Source organism: Schistocerca serialis, chromosome 1 (assembly GCF_023864345.2).
Source record: "Schistocerca serialis cubense isolate TAMUIC-IGC-003099 chromosome 1, iqSchSeri2.2, whole genome shotgun sequence".
Classification (NCBI taxonomy): Eukaryota; Metazoa; Arthropoda; class Insecta; order Orthoptera; family Acrididae; genus Schistocerca; species Schistocerca serialis.
Window position 1 is genome coordinate 279,397,423 of NC_064638.1, and position 18,118 is coordinate 279,415,540.

Sequence of the window (18,118 nt, forward strand, 5' to 3'; positions counted from 1 at the left end):
GGAGCGCCTCACGATGCCTAATGACTAAAAAAATTCAAATGGCTCTAAGAACTATGGGAGTTAACATCTGAGGTCATCAGTCCCCTAGACTTAGAACTACTTAAACCTAAGTAACCTAAGGACATCACACACATTCATGCCCGAGAGAGGCTTCGAACCTGCGACCGTAGCAGTAGCGCGGTTCCGGGCTGACGCGCCTAAAACCGCTTGGCCACAGCGGCCGGCCTAATGACTACTGAGGTCGCTGATTTGTAGTACCTGGTAGCATGTGACAGCACAATGTACCTAATATGAAAAACGTATGTTTTCGGGGGTGTCCGCTTAGTTTTGAACACATAGTTTATTATTTAATACAGTCAAGGTCTCCGATCCAGATTGTATACCAGTCAGGTTCCCTTATAGTATGTTGAAGCAATAGCTCCACACTTAGCACTTACGCACAACTGTTCGTTCGTCGAAAGACCCATATCTTGTGAGGAACAACTTGTACGTGAAGACCAATTTTATAATATAATTCATGAAAAATGACCTGAAACTATTTTCGTATGTATAAGAGATTGTATTTTTGACACCACTGAACCAAAGATGTTGCCTGAGTGGCAGAATCGATTGTAAGTAGGGCAGCACACAGCGCAGTAGCAGTTGTCGTTATAGGTAGGACGTAAGGCTTGAAGTTAGTGGCTAGCTGTGAGAATTTAGTTGTTGGTCTATGGACGCAGCATAATTTAGTTTTTATAAAATGAAGCAACGAATGATATTGTGACTCAAAGGTAAAGCAACTGCAACAAATTTCTTACATAATGAAATTTTGTATATTTAGTTTTAAGTATTCAGCAACGCAATGTGGGTTTCCCTAATTTTTACATTACTCACCCTTGAATGTAGAAACCGAGTACATTTCAATCAGATTTAACGTATAGGTTGATTAGATATCTCCGATTTGCAATAGTCTGTGTGTTTTCTAATTCTGATGCAGACAAGCTAAATTTTGGGGTCTATTATGTCGAACGATGTCAGATCTTTTGTCATGTAACAATCCAAGTGTTTTTAATTACGACAGTAAGTGAGAAATGGAGAACAGTTGAGAAGTTCACTGATTTTGAAGTTAATGTAAAATGTTTCATATCAGGTTTTGTGAAGGAGAAACTTTTATTTTGAATAGTTTTCTAACTGATGCATTTAGTCTTAGGTTATCACCTTATCAGTACCTCACCCTCTTCCATGTCGTGTTTATTTGAACCCAACGAATAATTTTTTAAAGAAATCATTTTTCAATCGGTGTCAGAAGAATTTGAATGTTCTAGAATCAGAAAAGTATTAATGTTTGTAACAGCTTCATTGCGCGCAGCATTGTACAAAGCTGAGCCTATATCCAGTATCTTCACTGAACATTTGCAAGGCCATTCATTTATCAACCAATCTACTGATATTATTTGTATGAAGCTATCTGATACCGACATTCCATTTTGCTGTGCCAAAATTGAGTATTTTCTATGTCTACCGTGGAGAAAACAGAATACCAAGATTACATCCGTTGCGGCTCTAGAGCTAAGAAAAATTTATTTGTTTGTTTATTTTCACAGGGAATTTCGTCAAATTTTTTTTTGTGTAGGGCCATAGAACTCAGCGCTCACGAGACTGGGAAAATTTAAGAGGGATTGATTGCATTTTGGGCGTAGCATACTGGTTTTCCAGATTAAGTTGTTTAATTTTTTTTGTTTTGATTACAGTAAAACTGATTAAGCACACCATCTGCTCAACAACACATCACACAGTAAATTTTCGTCAGTCTAACATTACGCATTTCATATTAACTGGCAAATAAAAAACACAAAAACTTTTTAAAAGAACTTTACAACCTAAAGTCAGGATGTTGTCCAAGTAACACCAATGTCCGGGAAAAGAGTAAAAGTAATCCTCTGAATTACAAATCCATATCATTAACGTCGATATGAAGTAGGATTTTAGAACATATACTGTCATAACGTTATGAATTATCTAAAAGAAAAGAAAAGACAATTTACTGAAAAAAAACTCTGTTAAAGGAAATATCGTTCTTGTGAGGCACAACTTGCTCTTTATTCTCACTAAGTAATGAGTACTATCGACTAGGAATGTCAAATTTATTCCATGTTTTTAGAGTTCCAGAAAGTTTCTGACACCGTTCCTCACAAGCGACTTCTAAATCAAATTGCGTGCGTGTAGAGTACGCCTCAGTTGTGCGACAGGATTCGTGAGTTCCTATCAGAAAAGTCACAGTTCTTAGTAACTGACGGAATGTCATCGAGTGAAACACAAGTGGTATGTAGCGCTCCCCAAGGAGATGTTACAGGCCCTCTGGGGTTTCTGATCTACATAAACACTTAGGCGACAATTTGAGCAGTCGTCTTAGATTGTTTGCAGATGGTGCTGCCATTGACCTTCTTGTTAAGTCATCAGATGATCAAACCCAATTGCAAAATGATTTAGACAAGACATCCATATAGTGCGAAAAATGGCAACTGACTCAAAGTAATGATAAGTGTGCACTGAAAGAGGTACGCTAAATTTTGTTTACGCGTTAAATCACACAGATCTAATGGCTGTAAATTCATCTAGGTACTTAGGAATTACAGAGTACGAGTAAGTTACATTGGAAAGATCGTTTAAATAATGTTGTGGTGAAAGCAAACTAAAGACTGCGATTTATTGGCAGAACACTTAGAAAGTGCAACAAGTCTGTTAAAGAAACTGCTTACATCGTGCTTGTCCCTCCTCTTCTGAAGTATTGCAGTGTGACAGAAGGACAGCTCGCTTTATGTTATGGCGAAATAGAGGAGACAGTTCTACTGACATGATACATGAACTGGGGTGGCAGTCATTGACACAAAGGCGTTTTTCGTTGCAGTAAGATCTCGTGAAATTTCAATCACTAAGTTTCTCCTCCGATTGTGAAAATACGCTATTGGCACCCACCTACATAGGGAGAAATGATAGTCATGATAAAATACGAGAAATCAGAGCTCACACAGAAAGATTTAATTGCTCGTTTTCCAGCATGCCCTTCGAGAGTGGAACGGTAGAGAAATAGCTTGAAAGTAGTTCGATGAACAATCTGCCGGGCGGCCGGCCGAGGTGGCCGAGCGGTTCTAAGCGCATTAGTCCGAACCGCGCGACTGCTACGGTAACAGGTTAGAATCTTGCCTCGGGCATGGATGCGTGTGATGTCTACGTTCTACGTTCTAGGGGACTGATGACCTCAGATATTAAGTCCCATAGCGCTCAGAGCCATTTGAACCATTTGAACTTTGCCAGGCACGTATTTGTGAATCGTAGAGTATTCATGTAGATGTAGTAGTAGATGTGGATTAATATTAATATTAATTAATTATAGATTAATATCAAGACATGGTATGATGAAGGCATAAAGTCGTAAGACTAATTTATATATACTTACAAGTGCTAGATAAATACTGTAGTGCGGGATTATATTAGCAGTCAGTCTGTTAAACGTACACACATTTCGACCAATTTTAATCTATTTGTTTATGGTAGCCTCAGTCATTACCTGAGGATTATGCAGATCTCCAAACCATTGTCGTTATTTTACAATAGCCACTATAAGAAGATCTAGTTTTTTCGGGACTTTTCAGACTATCATTCTAGGAAATCGTTCGCAATGCCGCTACAGGACAATTTACAAAAACAGCGACGCACCAGTACGGTAAAGCGTAGTGCAAAACCAAAAAATGGCGTTGGCTACACCTTTTCCTTTAACGAAAAAACAGCGACATCTGAGATTTGGCACTTTTCGCAAACAAGAGAAATACCCTGGCATTTACCTCTTAAAAGTTTTAAGCCGAGTGCAATTATGATATCAAAGCAAATTTTGAAGATGTCTGTGAAGCACGAGTACAAAATAAGTGACACTTTTGAGCAGGTTCTAACTGTACAAGCGGCGTATCAACTATTCTATGTTGCCATTCAAAGTATTCATATTTTTTTACAAAATAATACGCAACATCCTTTAGTTCATTAGATTCTCCGCCAGAGTCGCTACATCTGTGACGATTCGGTACTAGTTCGTAGATTAGCCGCAAGAGGCTCTACCTCAGCCTTGCTTATTGTTGACAGTGTACTGTAGTTTATCCACATCAATAATTTCCCTCGAAACTCACGAAAATATTACAGCGAATAAAGCTATACACATTAAATTTGAAATATACACAAAGAGGTGACATTATAGCAAACAATACCACTGTACCACTAAGCGCAGCTGAAGAATAGTGTCGCGAATTTCCCTTGAAACGAAACATACCAGCACTAGCGAATCAGGCAATGTTTCACAAATGCTAACTATTTATGGGAATAAGGTACACGTTTTAATTAGCAGTATTCCTGGGGATTGTGTCAGAACGCAAATTTCGGCTTCTCGTTGCGACTTCGCCCACTTTGCAATAAATCATATAAAATATGAATGAAGAAGACTCCTTCGTTTTCGTTTATAGTTTTTATTGTTTATGTTTCTCTTCAATTTTTGTATACAATACAATTATGAAATCGCGGATTATATAACATTGTGCGTTTTTGTATACTGTATGGTAAGGGTATGAAGTGGTTTTATGAAATACCAATTCGTGGTAGGGCAAAATTCAATTGCCCATGCGCAGAACACTACGGCTGCAAATTAATTGCATCGTAATTAAATGTCCTACATTGAGTCTTCTTTATTATTACCGAAAAGGAAATTTCGATTCCCTTAAAATGAATAAATCGGCTGAGATCATTGATGTATGTGGCATGAGAAAGAGCTTTCAAGGTGCTGGATCTGCGAGGATGGTATCTTCAGTAGCATTATTTCTCATATTTTTACTCTACATATACAACTTTCCTGCTATACAGATTTTTCGTTAAAGTCCACAGCAGGGAAGAAAACAAAGTAGTAAATTATGGTGTAAACCATTTCCGTTTAAAATTATGTATATGGAGACACAATATATATGAATGAAACAATTTGTATAATGATTTAAATGCTCTGCTGCCATAGTTGGAGCCAACGACGAGAAAGAAAACAAAACCACATATTTTCATAGCACAGTAGGCCCTACAACACATCATTCCTTTCTCGCAGCCAGTATTAACAGAAAACGTGTACACCTTTTGTTTAAAAAATAGATAGCCTATATGCGTCTGAATGTGTATTAGAATATTATGTAAAAATGTGAAGAAAACCAGTCAAGAACTTTTCGAGATTTTTGTTAACAACCCTTCCTCTTTATGATAGTGTAGATGCAAATTGCAGATATTACAGTTTTTGTCGCTGTAGATACTCTGAACTGTGTGTGATTAAACTCTATGACCATGTTCAGTTCTGTAATATGTACTTTAACGAACTTGTTATTGTACCCATTGTGACAAGGAGATTTATTCTATCTTGTGCAGTAAGTAATGTATAATAAATATATGGCTCGCAGCTATATGATATCAGTTGTAGAGAATCTTCCTGTTAATATTTTGGAGTGACACTGTTCAACATAAATATTTTGCACAAAGATCAAAATGAACTAAACTTAAGGAGCTAAGTATATACGAACGTTTTAACGTGGGCAAAAGGTCGAAATCTTGCAAATAATGTGTCATGCATAGTGTACTGTCTTCGTAAGTCGATTTATAAATGTCGGGCATAACGTGGAGTCAGTATGCTTGTTCCTGTGGTTTACTTTCAGAGTAGTCGTTTCCCTGTGTTAGTCATTGCTCTAGTCATTGAAACAGCCTTCAGGTGATTGGTCTACGAGTTTACATTCTTCAGTAAAATCGTTTGCTGACAGTTAGCAAATCGTCTTCTGCATAGAAGATAGGCGTAAATGTAGCGTGACTTTCGCCTGAGAAGCTATTTAGAATCAGACGGTAGCAGGACACATTTTTCTATTATTCATCATCGAAAATGATCCTTTCCGGGTCCGCAGCTCGTGGTCGTGCGGTAACGTTCTCGCTTCCCGCGCCCGGGTTCCCGGGTACGATTCCTGGCGGGGTCGGGGATATTCTCTGCCTCGTGATGACTGGGTGTTGTGTGATGTCCTTAGGTTAGTTAGGTTTAAGTAGTTCTAAGTTCTAGGGGACTGATGACCATAGATGTTAAGTCCCATAGTGCCCAGAGCCATTTTTGATCCTTTCCGGAATATAGTGGAAAACGTTTAATACTAAACTGAGGGGAACGAAATTCGTCTCAAAAGAATTTTGTGTTAAACAATGGAAGCGGGAAAAACTATAGCTTCAGTGTCATCAAATGTTATGGCACTACAATTATTCCGTTTCCTTCAACATGTAAATCAAGTGGCTGCATACGTCACAATGATAGTTGTGTTATTGGTTTTTGGAAAAATATGTTATTTTTTACATAATGTTCTTCAGCATTATACGTTTGACAAATAATTCGATAACGTTCCCCATTTTGTTCATTTCATCATTCGTATGTTCATCTGAATAGCTGCACATACTTTTCATGATGTTCTGTATTTCTGTAATAGCGTAGACAGGAAGTGCATTGTCGAATTTATTGTCAAATTTGTCGTCGTCGTCTAATCAAAGACATTTTTTTTAGTGATCTGTAAAATCTCCTCTCTCTTAATCGTTGCCATACACACGTCATCGTCGACTGCAACAAATTCAGCTAGTAACAGTATACGACGATCTAATGATGCAAAAACTTACCCAACTTCTCTGCCATTGCACACTGAGAATAAATTTAGAATACGACTATTTGAAAACAAAAGAAACATGAAAAATGCGGAAACGGAAAGGGCTATTGATGTACGGTTTTCACAGAATGGATCGGCAGTCAAAGGCTTGTAATGTTACCAATCAACAGATTGTAATAGTACTTAGAAAGTGTGTTTTTGTGGAAACATACACTTTTTAAATGGAACAATGCCTATTGACATTAACAGTTTAGAAGTACGGGTAATTAAAATGTCGTGTCAATTTTAGTGTCCGATTCGACGCACCGGCTTTGACCAATGACGTCATATCCAAGGCAAAGACCAAAGATGCTACAGAGAGCCGCTCTTTGAAATCATCTGATCATTTTGTAACCAAGGAATATAGCATACGACAAAATTACAATCACAGTTCACATGATTAATTACTTAGCCACGAATTATATCGTAAAAAACTGAAGGTAAGGAAAATAAATAACAACAAAAAATGAGAAGTGCAGATGTCTGAAATAAGTTATTGTAATGTATGCAAGCAAGGAAAGCACAGAGAACCTTTACATCCATTACAATGCAGCACATGGCGAGTTCGTAATGTTGTGAAACGCTTTAATTTTTAGTTATAATTATTGAACCTAAGGGGAAAGTGGTAGTTTTGGGAGGGGAGAAACTAAAATGTTACAAAACAAAAGGAAAATGAAATGAAAATTAACAAATATGAAACATGAAAAGAGCAGTAGCATGAATTATGGAGAAACCGACACAGAAATCCTAAATGAAAAGCCAGTACACAAGTAAAGAAATTTCACAAAAGTACGTAAGAAATATTGGAATTGGTATCTAGTACTAAAGTATATGAGTCATTTCCAGTTACCGATTCCAATTCTTGTTATTTTTTGTGAATTTTCGTTATTTGTATACTCAGTTTTCTGAGTTCTGTATCGGTTTTTCCCCATTTCATGCTACTGTTTCAAATACGTTATTATTTATTTACTATCAAAAACAGTCTTGATCACAATTTATTTATTACGGTGACCGGTTTCGACCACTATTGTGGTCATCTTCAGACCTAGAAGTCGTATACAAAGCTTTAATTAGAGGACCACATACATTAATGTATTAGAGGGCTACATACATTAATGTATGTAGCCCTCTAATTAAAGCTTTGTATAGACTTGTAGGTCTGAAGATGACCACAGTAGTGGTCGAAACAGGTCACCGTAATAAATAAATTCTGAGTAAGACTGTTTTTGATAGTAAATATTTGTAACACATTGATCACTGTCACTCCCATAATGTATTCAAAAGTAATTACGTTATTATTTATTTCATTTTTCCGTTGTGTTACATTTTAGTTTCTCTCCGCCAAAAAACTCCACTTTCTCGTGGTGTCCTATTTGATTCAGTAATTATTATCATAAATTAATACTATTTTATAATATTACGACTGCACCATACGCTATGCTGTAATTGAGTTTAAAAGTTCTCTGTGGTTGTTTACTCGGATAAATTACTAAGATAATTTATTCCACACACTTATGCATTTCTCTTGTGTTCTGTTCGTATTTATTTCCGTTATGTCCAATTCATTTCGATATAATTCGTGGCTCAGTAAACAATCGCGTGAATTGTGATTGTTATTTTATCACATGCTATTATGCAGACAATATATTGTGGCAAACGGTCGTGACGTAAACAAACTAGAACTTTAGACCGTCTGTGGTCAGAGGAGCGATGAAAGGGGACAAGCCCTGCCTCCCTCTCGGAGGGCTGCCATCCTACGTCCTCGTTCTGTGCTTCCACGATAGCAGAACTGACATAACGGTCGTAAGAGTCGCTGGTCCCTTTTGCTGTGGCGAGAGTCGCATTTGAATCCCTTTATGCACCAAGATTAGACTCTTACTCATTTCAGAATAAGAAAAACAAGCTATCCACAAGACAAACCAAACTGGAGTACACCAAACATTTGGCAATTGTTTGTCGCGGTTGGCAGTAGTGGTTCAGGCTCGACCTCGACCAGTATCGTACACAACCATAGTTCAAAATACTCCCCATCTAAAACTACCACGATATAGTGTCTGCATAATACATTCATTTGTTTACAAATGTTGTCCGCTGCTTTTAAAGGTTGCCTCTACGTAGCATTTGTATTGTGAAAAGTTTCCACGCCGATACTTGTTTGTGTCATTCAACATTCGTAGTTGCTAGGTACGATATTGTTACGTTTACTTCGTGTTTGCGTGTTCCTTGGGTGCACTGCGACTTGCTAGTCACTTTGAAATGTCAAACAGTAGGTCACGAGTGAATGATAGTATTTACCAATACAGAATAAGTCGAAATGTCCATGGTTTATGGAGAGTGTAGGAAGAATGCAGTTCTTTCTTATACTGTGTATGTGGCAAGATAAATCAATAGACATCAACCATCTCGGCAGTTATTTACCATTCTCTCCTACCAGTTACGTGAAAGTGGTAGTGTGACACTTAAACGACGCAACGGGAAAGAAGTTAATATTTTTGCTGCTGTTGTAGTTGATCCGTATGTTAGATCTCGCGCAATCGCACGAGGAAGTGGCATGAGTCAGGTAAGTGTCCTACACATTCCCCATTGGCATAGGCTGCACCCTTGTCACATCTATCTCCATCAAGAGCTGCATGGAAACTATTACGAGAACTGTGTTAAATTCTGTACATGGACATTAAAAGAGGATACCAAAGATGTATCATGTGTCTTGTTTAGTGACGAAGCCACATTTACCAGTGATACCTAGGTAGTCAGCCGTAACACACACTCTACTGACAATCAATGGTTCAAATGGCTCTGAGCACTATGGGACTTAACATCTATGGTCATCAGTCCCCTAGAACTTAGAACTACTTAAACCTAACTAACCTAAGGACATGACACAACACCCAGTCATCACGAGGCAGAGAAAATCCCTGCCACCGCCGGGAATCGAACCCGAGAATCAGGGAGCGGGAAGCGAGAACGCTACCGCACGACCATACTGACAATCAATGTTGGGTTCGTATAGTGGAACGTCAGAATCCATGTAGTGTATGCGTGTGGTGAGGGATATTGAACCATCAGCTCATAGGCCCATTGAACTGACACAAGTATTGCAGCCACCTAACAGACCATCTTCTACAGATGCTAGAAAACGTTTCTCTTCAGACTAGGAGAGAGGTTCACTACTACTGGTATAGACCACTGTCTTACACACTGCAGATAGAGGAGTGCCTTCATCCACAACAACACGGACATTCCAAGCTCAGAACTGCTAAACCAATTCTTAAGCCATGCGTTTGTTGCTCGTTTCTGTCAGCAATGTTATTAAAATGGCATTGATCGCTTTCCTTATTTCTTATAATAACGCAACAGTTCGAACCAATGTCAATTTCACGAATAAAAATTACTCTCGAAACTTCCTGCCAGATTAAAACTGTGTGCCCGACCGAGACTCGAACTCGGGACCTTTGCCTTTCGCGGGCAAGTGCTCTACCATCTGAGCTACCGAAGCACGACTCACGCCCGCTACTCACAGCTTTACTTCTGCCAGTATCTCGTCTCCTACCTTCCAAACTTTACAGAAGCTCTCCTGCGAACCTTGCAGAACTAGCCCTCCTGAAAGAAAGGATACTGTGGAGACATGGCTTAGCCACAGCCTGGGGGAAGTTTCCAGAATGAGATTTTCACACTCCGCTGCAGAGTGAAAATCTCATTCTGAAAATTACTCTTATTAAAAAAAAAGGTTTATTTAAAGACGAAAATTTTACACTGGTACTAAGGCTAATTTATGTTTCGGTTTTTTACCCATTTATTAGTATACCGAAAATATCGATAATTCGTAACTAAAATACCGGAATCACTTTTAACCGGTCGGTTTTTCCCATCCTACATTGCGTGTGCTGCCGAGTCGAGCGATGGGGAGGGGGGGTCGTTTCTCATTGCGAGATATGCTTACCCGAAAAGACTTACACGTGATTGTTTTGCGGCTGTCGTTCTTTCCGTACAATAGCTTATTTTCTCACCATCGCTCATCACTCATCACAGCAGAACTACTGATCGCGAGCGCAGTAACACGCTAAGAGCTAGTTGTTTGTAACCGTATGTAACTCATTTCTCTGAGAGATAGCAAGGAAAGGACTGTTTGTAAGTGTATGTAACTCATTTCTCTGAGAGATAACAAGGAAAGGACTGTTTGTTTCAAAAACGTAATGTAGATACCGAAACAGCTGAGAAAGTGACTTGTTATTAGCACCTAGGGCTTTCTAGAAAACAATTAATGCTTCCTGATAAACACGATCTCCACAGATAATCAAGGTTTTCGCTCCGCTAAGGGTTTTGTATCACTGGCCCGCGTCAACAAGCCGCCATTCGTCGCTTCGTTGCGAGATACCGAGGAAGGGGAGCAAACGCGGCTGTCCTGACTGAACAATACGCTATGAGGATGTCTCATCTCTCTCTGATCGCAGTTCTGCTGGCTGTTACCAGTCCAGTGCTGTGTCTCGAGTGGTGGAAAACTGCAATAATCTATCAGATATACCCCAAGTCTTTCAAGGATTCTGATGGCGATGGCGTCGGCGACCTTTGTGGTAAGTACCTGCATATTTTCTGAACGAATTAACTTTTGGCTTGGCTCAATGACCTACAGACGTGACCATTGTCGGTTGAAACGTTCTTTTCATGTTTCCAACAACTAATAATGGTGAAACTTGTCTCCTGTGTGTGACAATGAAAAAAAAAAAAAAGACTCCGCGATCAGACTCAGAGAATCACGCGATGCCGACTGGCTATCGTATTATTGTCTACTATATGGAGTCGTCGTCGTGCAGTATGGAGAGGCATGGGGTCGGCAAACCGCTTTCCTGATCGTTGTCAGCTTTCCAGACCTTGGAGCCACTGCTCCCATTCAAAATGTTCCTTAACTGCCCTCATGTGGTTAAATGCACCTCGTTGCAGTTCTCCCATCAAGAAAAGATCTTTCGTAGTATTGGGAAATTAAGCCGGGACCTCTATAGAACAGTCACAGAGCTGACCGGTCATCTACAAATTTGTGTCCTACAATACGCAAATAAATTTCGTCATTGGATCAGTTTCGGTCAGTATTTACAGCAACCGGTTTTCGTTTCATCCAAGAAAAATATCTTCAGTGGCCTGGAAACAGCACTTTCGCTATTTTCTTGTTTAGTACCTACGAGGGCGTATTGGAAAGTAATACCACCGAGTTTTTTGTATGAAAGCTCTTAAATCATTTAAATGAAACACACGTCATTAACATTATACATCTACATTCTTCGTGTTTACGTATTTGCAGCCCTCTGCAAGCAGAGGGCTCTGAAGTGTAGCGTGAATATGGCGGTGTATAACGTAACTATGTCGCTGCGTGAGAAATAGCACGCTGTAATCGAGCTCGGAATTCGAAGATTTCGTCCCCACACGGAGCACCCTGTCCACCACCATACAATGCTAGACCACACAAGAGTACTGAGACATCTGAAACAATCCGTCGCCTTGGATTTACCATCATCGATCATCCTCCATACAGTTTCAACATGGCCCCATCCGATTTTCATCTGTTTCCAAAACTTACAGAACACTTTCGAGGACTTCACTTCGGTAGTGATGAAGCGGTACTAACACAGGTAACGTTATAGCTCTGTCAACGAAGTCGAACATTCTACAGTGCCCGTTGTCAACAACCTGTTCTCTAGTTGGGAGATCTTAAAGCTTAAAAAGCTTTAAGAGTTTTCACACAAAAAAGTCGGAGGCATTAGTTTTCAGCACTCTCTCGCAAAATAGTGCGTTTTCTTTGCCACTGAAACCTGCATTCTTTATTTCGAGGAGTCTGTAATATATCGCAATTGGACATCTGACACGCTTTGATCTACTGTCTGCTTAAAAGTGGTTTCCTAGTCAAGTGCATGTCTGACACTGACTTTATTGTTCACTACTCATTTTCAGCAGTATACATTTACGGAGATAATTTAGGTTAGTTTGTACGAACCAGTTATTAGACTCAACTAGCTTTCGTGAGTTCGTGTTTTTGTCAGTTGTTTTGTCGCTAGTTTAACATATCTATTAACTGCGATGTTGCCACTCGACCATGATCTTATGTACAGGGTTCACTGTTGAACGCTACTGACTTCTTTTAAAAGTAGTGGCAGCTCGGTTATATTTCATATTAGATGTTACTGACACACTGCATTACATGCCCTCAGTATAATCGTCACGCATTTCTGTCATCTTCTCCCCACAGAGATGGAAGGCGTCGAACACCATCAGCGCACCTGTCACGGTCGATGTCTTAAAAGCACCGCCCTATGGTACAGATGATGTCTTCTCTTGAGTTGTAGCACGTGCCATGAAGAGGTTCCTTCATTTTAGAAAACAGGTCGAAATCGTATGTATTCCTATGTGGTGAATACGGTGTATGTTCCAGTATCGCCCACGTAGGCAGGAGCTCCTGTACTGGGTTCACCGTGTGGCTTCGTGCATTCCCATGAAGGGTGGCGGGATGCGGTGTCTGAAGGGAAGACTGTTGTGTGCTCCACCCAAGTGCCAGTTCAATACTAATCCATGCACACTGTTCGTGTTTTCTAAACATATGGTTAGCAGCGCGAACTGGTCTTTCGCACTTCAAGAAAATGCACAGAGCTGCTGACCTGAACACAGTCGTCGCCGCTCACTGCACTACCTCAACTGACCTGCTGCTGCAGGAATGCATCACCCCGGTTCCCAGAACTCCTGAAGATGAACGTTGCCTGTGGCTATTGTCTCACAGACACAGTCCCTTTGACTGTTCAGAGATGTCAGTAACCCCGCCCAAAGATGTAAACAACATGCATGAGCTGCGCCTATTAGACGGAGGTGGTCCGACAGCCGATCAGTTGCAGTCATTCCGCCAGGAAGGAGGTACGCGGCTCGTGCTGTCTGTAGTTCAACCACGCCTAAACGGTCAATACCGCGGTTCGATCGCGTCCGCATTGCTACTTTGTGCCACGAAGGACTCTCAACAAGGGTAGAGTCCAGGTGTCTCGAAATGACATGGAGGAGATACAGAGAGGCGGAACTGTCGATGACAGGCCACGCTCCGGCCGCCCAAGGGCTACTACTGCAGTGGATTCCGCTACCTACGGATCATGGCTCGGAGGAGCTCTGACAGCAACGCCTCCATGTTGCATAATGCTCTTCTTGCAGCCACAGGACGTCGTGTTACGACACAAACTGTGCGCAATAGGCTGCATGATGCGCAGCTTCACTCCCGATAGGGTCCGATGCCCTCAGCAGTTTGGTCCCTTAAGACCTTACCACAAATTTCCAAAATTTCACTCCCGAAGTCCATGGCGACTTCCATCTTTCCAAACACGACACCATGCAGCGCGGTACAGATGGGCCCAACAACATGCCGAATGGACCGCTCAGGATTGGCATCATGTTCTCTTTACCGATGAGTGACACATATTCCTTCAACCAGACAATCATCGGAGACATGTTTGGAGGCAACCCGATCAGGCTGAACGCTTTAGACACACTGTCCAGTGAGTGCGGTAAGATGGAGGTTCCCTGCTGTTTTGGGGTGTCATTATGTGCGGCCAACGTACGTCACTGATCGGCAGCATATTGACGAGGCATTCGTCTTCATGGAGGACAGTTCGCGCCCCCATCGTGCACGTCTTGTGAATGACTTCCTTCAGGATTACGAAATCGCTCGAGTAGAGTGGCCAGAATGCTCTCCAGACATGAACCCTGTCGAACATGCCTCGGATAGATTGAAAAGGGCTATTTATGGACGACGTGACCCACCAACCGCTCTGAAGGATCTACGCCGAATAGCCGTTGAGGAGTGGGACAATTTTGGACCAACAGTGCCTTGATGAACTTGTGGATAGTATGACACGACGAATGCAGGCATGCATGAATGCAAGAGGACGTGCTACTGGGTATTAGAGGTACAGCAATCTTGACCACCACCTCTGAAGGTCTCGCTGTATGGTGGTACAACATGCAGTGTGTGGTTTTCATGAGCTATAAAAAGGGAAAAAGGGAAGAAATGATATTTATGTTGACCTCTATTCCAGTTTTCTGTACAGGTTCCGGAACTTTTTTTGATGTGTGTGTGTGTATCTAAAAACGTCAATGACTGTTATATAAATAAGCCCCGTCCCCTACTCACACAAACGCAGATATGTACACAAGGCACAAGGGATGCGCGCGCGCATGCACTCACACACACATACACACACACACACACACACACACACACACAATGTAACACTTAAAAAATTGCTGCAAAGCACGCTTACCCGACGAAAACACTAATTATGGCCAACCACGCCACACGATGCAAAATACAGCGGTTAAGCCTCATTATTCACGAACTCAGAGATATTTCAGTGGAACAGCGACCTGACACATTCCTTTCCGGATAACGAAGAACATATAGAATGCTGACAACATGTATCTTCATTACGTTCTGATATTTTAACTTTCAGTATTTGAACTAAAAAAAATATCTCCGTATGAAACTACGTTACCTCATCAAAAACGGAGACATTTACAATAGGTGTCTGTATTGTTTGCAGGTATAATCGAGAAACTGGACTACCTGAGAGATCTTGGAGTGTCAGCGATATGGATGTCTCCTATCTTCAGGTCGCCGATGGCTGACAATGGTTACGACATCTCAGATTTCAGGGACATCGATCCTACTTTTGGAACCATGGCTGACTTCGATGAACTTCTGGCAACAGCACACAACAAAAGTACGTTTCGTTCTTATGATAGCGAGAGCATTTTATTCTGATGTTGACTTACCACCAGAAAGAAACAGTAGCATGAAAATCTTCTAACAGTACTACCGCTTTTTCCGTGCCCTATGTTTCTACGCCAATATGTTTGAGCCTAGGTTTTTTCTTCTTTGTTGTCTAAAGAAGTTCTTCACGTTGACATTTAGGGTCGGTGTGAAGGGCTGTTATGATGACAACATCCATGTTTCCGTCCAGGTATTTTCGTAGGATCTTTCTCCTAGCTTCTACTTATACTTTGCGAGCCTAATCTAATGATATCCACCGTGCGGGATTAGCCGAGCGGTTTGGGCGCTGCAGTCATGGACCGTGCGGCTGGTCCCGGCGGAGGTTCGAGTCCTCCCTTGGGCATGGGTGTGTGTGTTTGTCCTTAGGATAATTTAGGTTAAGTAGTGTGTAAGCTTAACTCCCATAAAATTTCACACACATTTGATGATTTTGATTAATGATATCCAATAAACAAGTTCCTTGGTCCGTCTAACATCCATGTTCAGCTTTGTCTTCCTTCATTTTTCGTTACAATTATAATTACATTTTTCATTTCATTATGTCCTGTAATGTATTTGTTTGTTCGATATTTTGTGCTAGTAATTCCCAACATGCATTACACCATAACAAGCTGACCAGCCTTGGTTGTGGATGGTTTTCACGTTGCAAAAACGTGTTACACTGTTACTTGAAACTGGTTAGTCACATTGATTTTAAACTTCCTGTTTAAGTCTTATTGGAAGCTCATTTTTGAAAATTGTTTTCTTTCTGAAAAATAAGCTAGGTTTTTTTTTCTTCTTTTTGCTGTCTGTCCAGTCGCAATGTCTTCATGTGTCGCACCTAAAAGTAAGTGACAACTCGATTTATGAATTCAATGTCAAATAGAATAGTTATCTTTTGATGTGCTGATTATACATACATTTAGTTTTATTATAACTACAAGGTGGAAAGGGTATATAGAGTGCCTTTTTATGGGAGATGAACTTGAAAGCAACATTATAGACATGGAAGTGGCCATGGATGAGGATGACATGGGAAATATGATACTGCGAGAAGAATTTGACAAAGCTCTGAAAGCAAGGCACTGCAAGGAGACGATATTCCGTCAGAACTACTGATAGCCTTGGGAGAGCCAGCCATGACAAAACTCTTCCAACCGTTGTGCAGGACGTACGAGACAGGCGAAATACTCTCAAACTTCAAGAAGAATGTTGCTGTTTCAGGCCCAAAGAAAGTAATTGCTGACAGGTATGAAAATAACAGTTTAATAAGTCAGGATTGCGAAATGCCAACACGAATTCTTTACAGAAGAATAAAAACGTTGAAGCCGACCTTGGGGATTATCAATTTGGATTCTGCAGAAATGTAGGAACACGGGAGGCAATACTGACCCTAAGACTTATGTTAGAAGGTAGGTTAAGCAAAGGCCAACCTACATCTACAGCATTTGTAGATTTAGAAAAGACTTTTGACAATGTTGGCTGGAATACTCTCTTTGATTTTCTGGAGGTAATAGGGGTAAAATACATGGAGCGAAGGGCTATTTACAATTTGTACAGAAACCAGGCGGCAGTTGTCAGAGTCGAGGGGCATGAAACGGAGGCAGTGGTTGAAAATCGAGTGAAGCAGGATTGTAGCCTATCCCGATCTTATTCAGTCTGTACATTGAACAAGCATCGAAGGAAACAAAAAAAAAAGTATTGGGGTAGGGAATTAAGTTCAGGGAGAAGAAATAAAACTTTTGAGGTTTGCCGATGACACTACAGTTCTGCCAGAAACAGCAAAGGACTTGGAAGAGTAGTTGGACGGAATGGATTGTTTTTGACAGGAGGATATAAGGTAAACATCAATAAAAGCAAAACAGAGATGATGGAATTAAGCTGAATTAAATCAGATAATGCTAACGGAATCAGATAAGGAAGCAAGTCGTTAAAAGCAGTAGATGAGTTTTGCTATTTGGGCAGCAAATGGCTGATGTAGAGAGGATATTAATCGTAGACTGGCAATGGCAAGAAAAGCATTTCTGAAGAAGAGAAATCTGTTACCATTGAATATAGATTTAAGAGTTAGGAAGATTTTTTCTGAGGGTATTTGTCCGGAGTGTAACCATGTATGGAAGTGAAACATGGACGGTAAACAGTACGCATAAAAAGAGAATAAACTCTTTCGAAATGTGGCGCAACAGATGATTGGATTGGTCGATCGCGTAATTAATGAAGAATTACAGAACAGAGGAGATAAGAAATTCGCGGCACAACTTGACCAAAAGAAGGTATCGGTTGATGGAACATCAAGGGATCATTAATTTAGCATTGGAGGGAGGTGTGTGGAATAAAAATATTAGGGGAAGAGCGAGACAGGAATACAGTAAGCAGATTCAGAAAGATGTAGCTTGCATGGGATGGACTAGCATCGAGAGCTGCAGCAAACGAGTCTTCGGACTGAAGATCACAACACCAAAAACAGCATAATTAATTTTCAGATTTACTTTCAAAGTTTCTGTATTAAGTCTTCCATTCATTGCGGTAGTTTATGCCCACAGCAAACCAAAGAAAGTTCAGACGTGTGGATACTTCTCCTCCGTTTTCCCCACTTCAAGAGTCAGGGAACCTCCTCTAGGACTTGCTGAGA

General features: G+C 40.6%; 1 protein-coding gene across 1 annotated transcript in view; it reads left to right on the plus strand.

The window, feature by feature from the left end:
• LOC126465925 (uncharacterized) overlaps positions 1–18,118 on the plus strand; it is a 405,052-nt gene that overhangs the window by 162,696 nt on the left and 224,238 nt on the right. The window contains exons 11-12 of the mRNA XM_050096347.1: positions 11,033–11,287; positions 15,278–15,457. Coding sequence (XP_049952304.1) covers positions 11,033–11,287; positions 15,278–15,457 — 435 coding nt within the window. The remainder of the gene's footprint in view (positions 1–11,032; positions 11,288–15,277; positions 15,458–18,118) is intronic.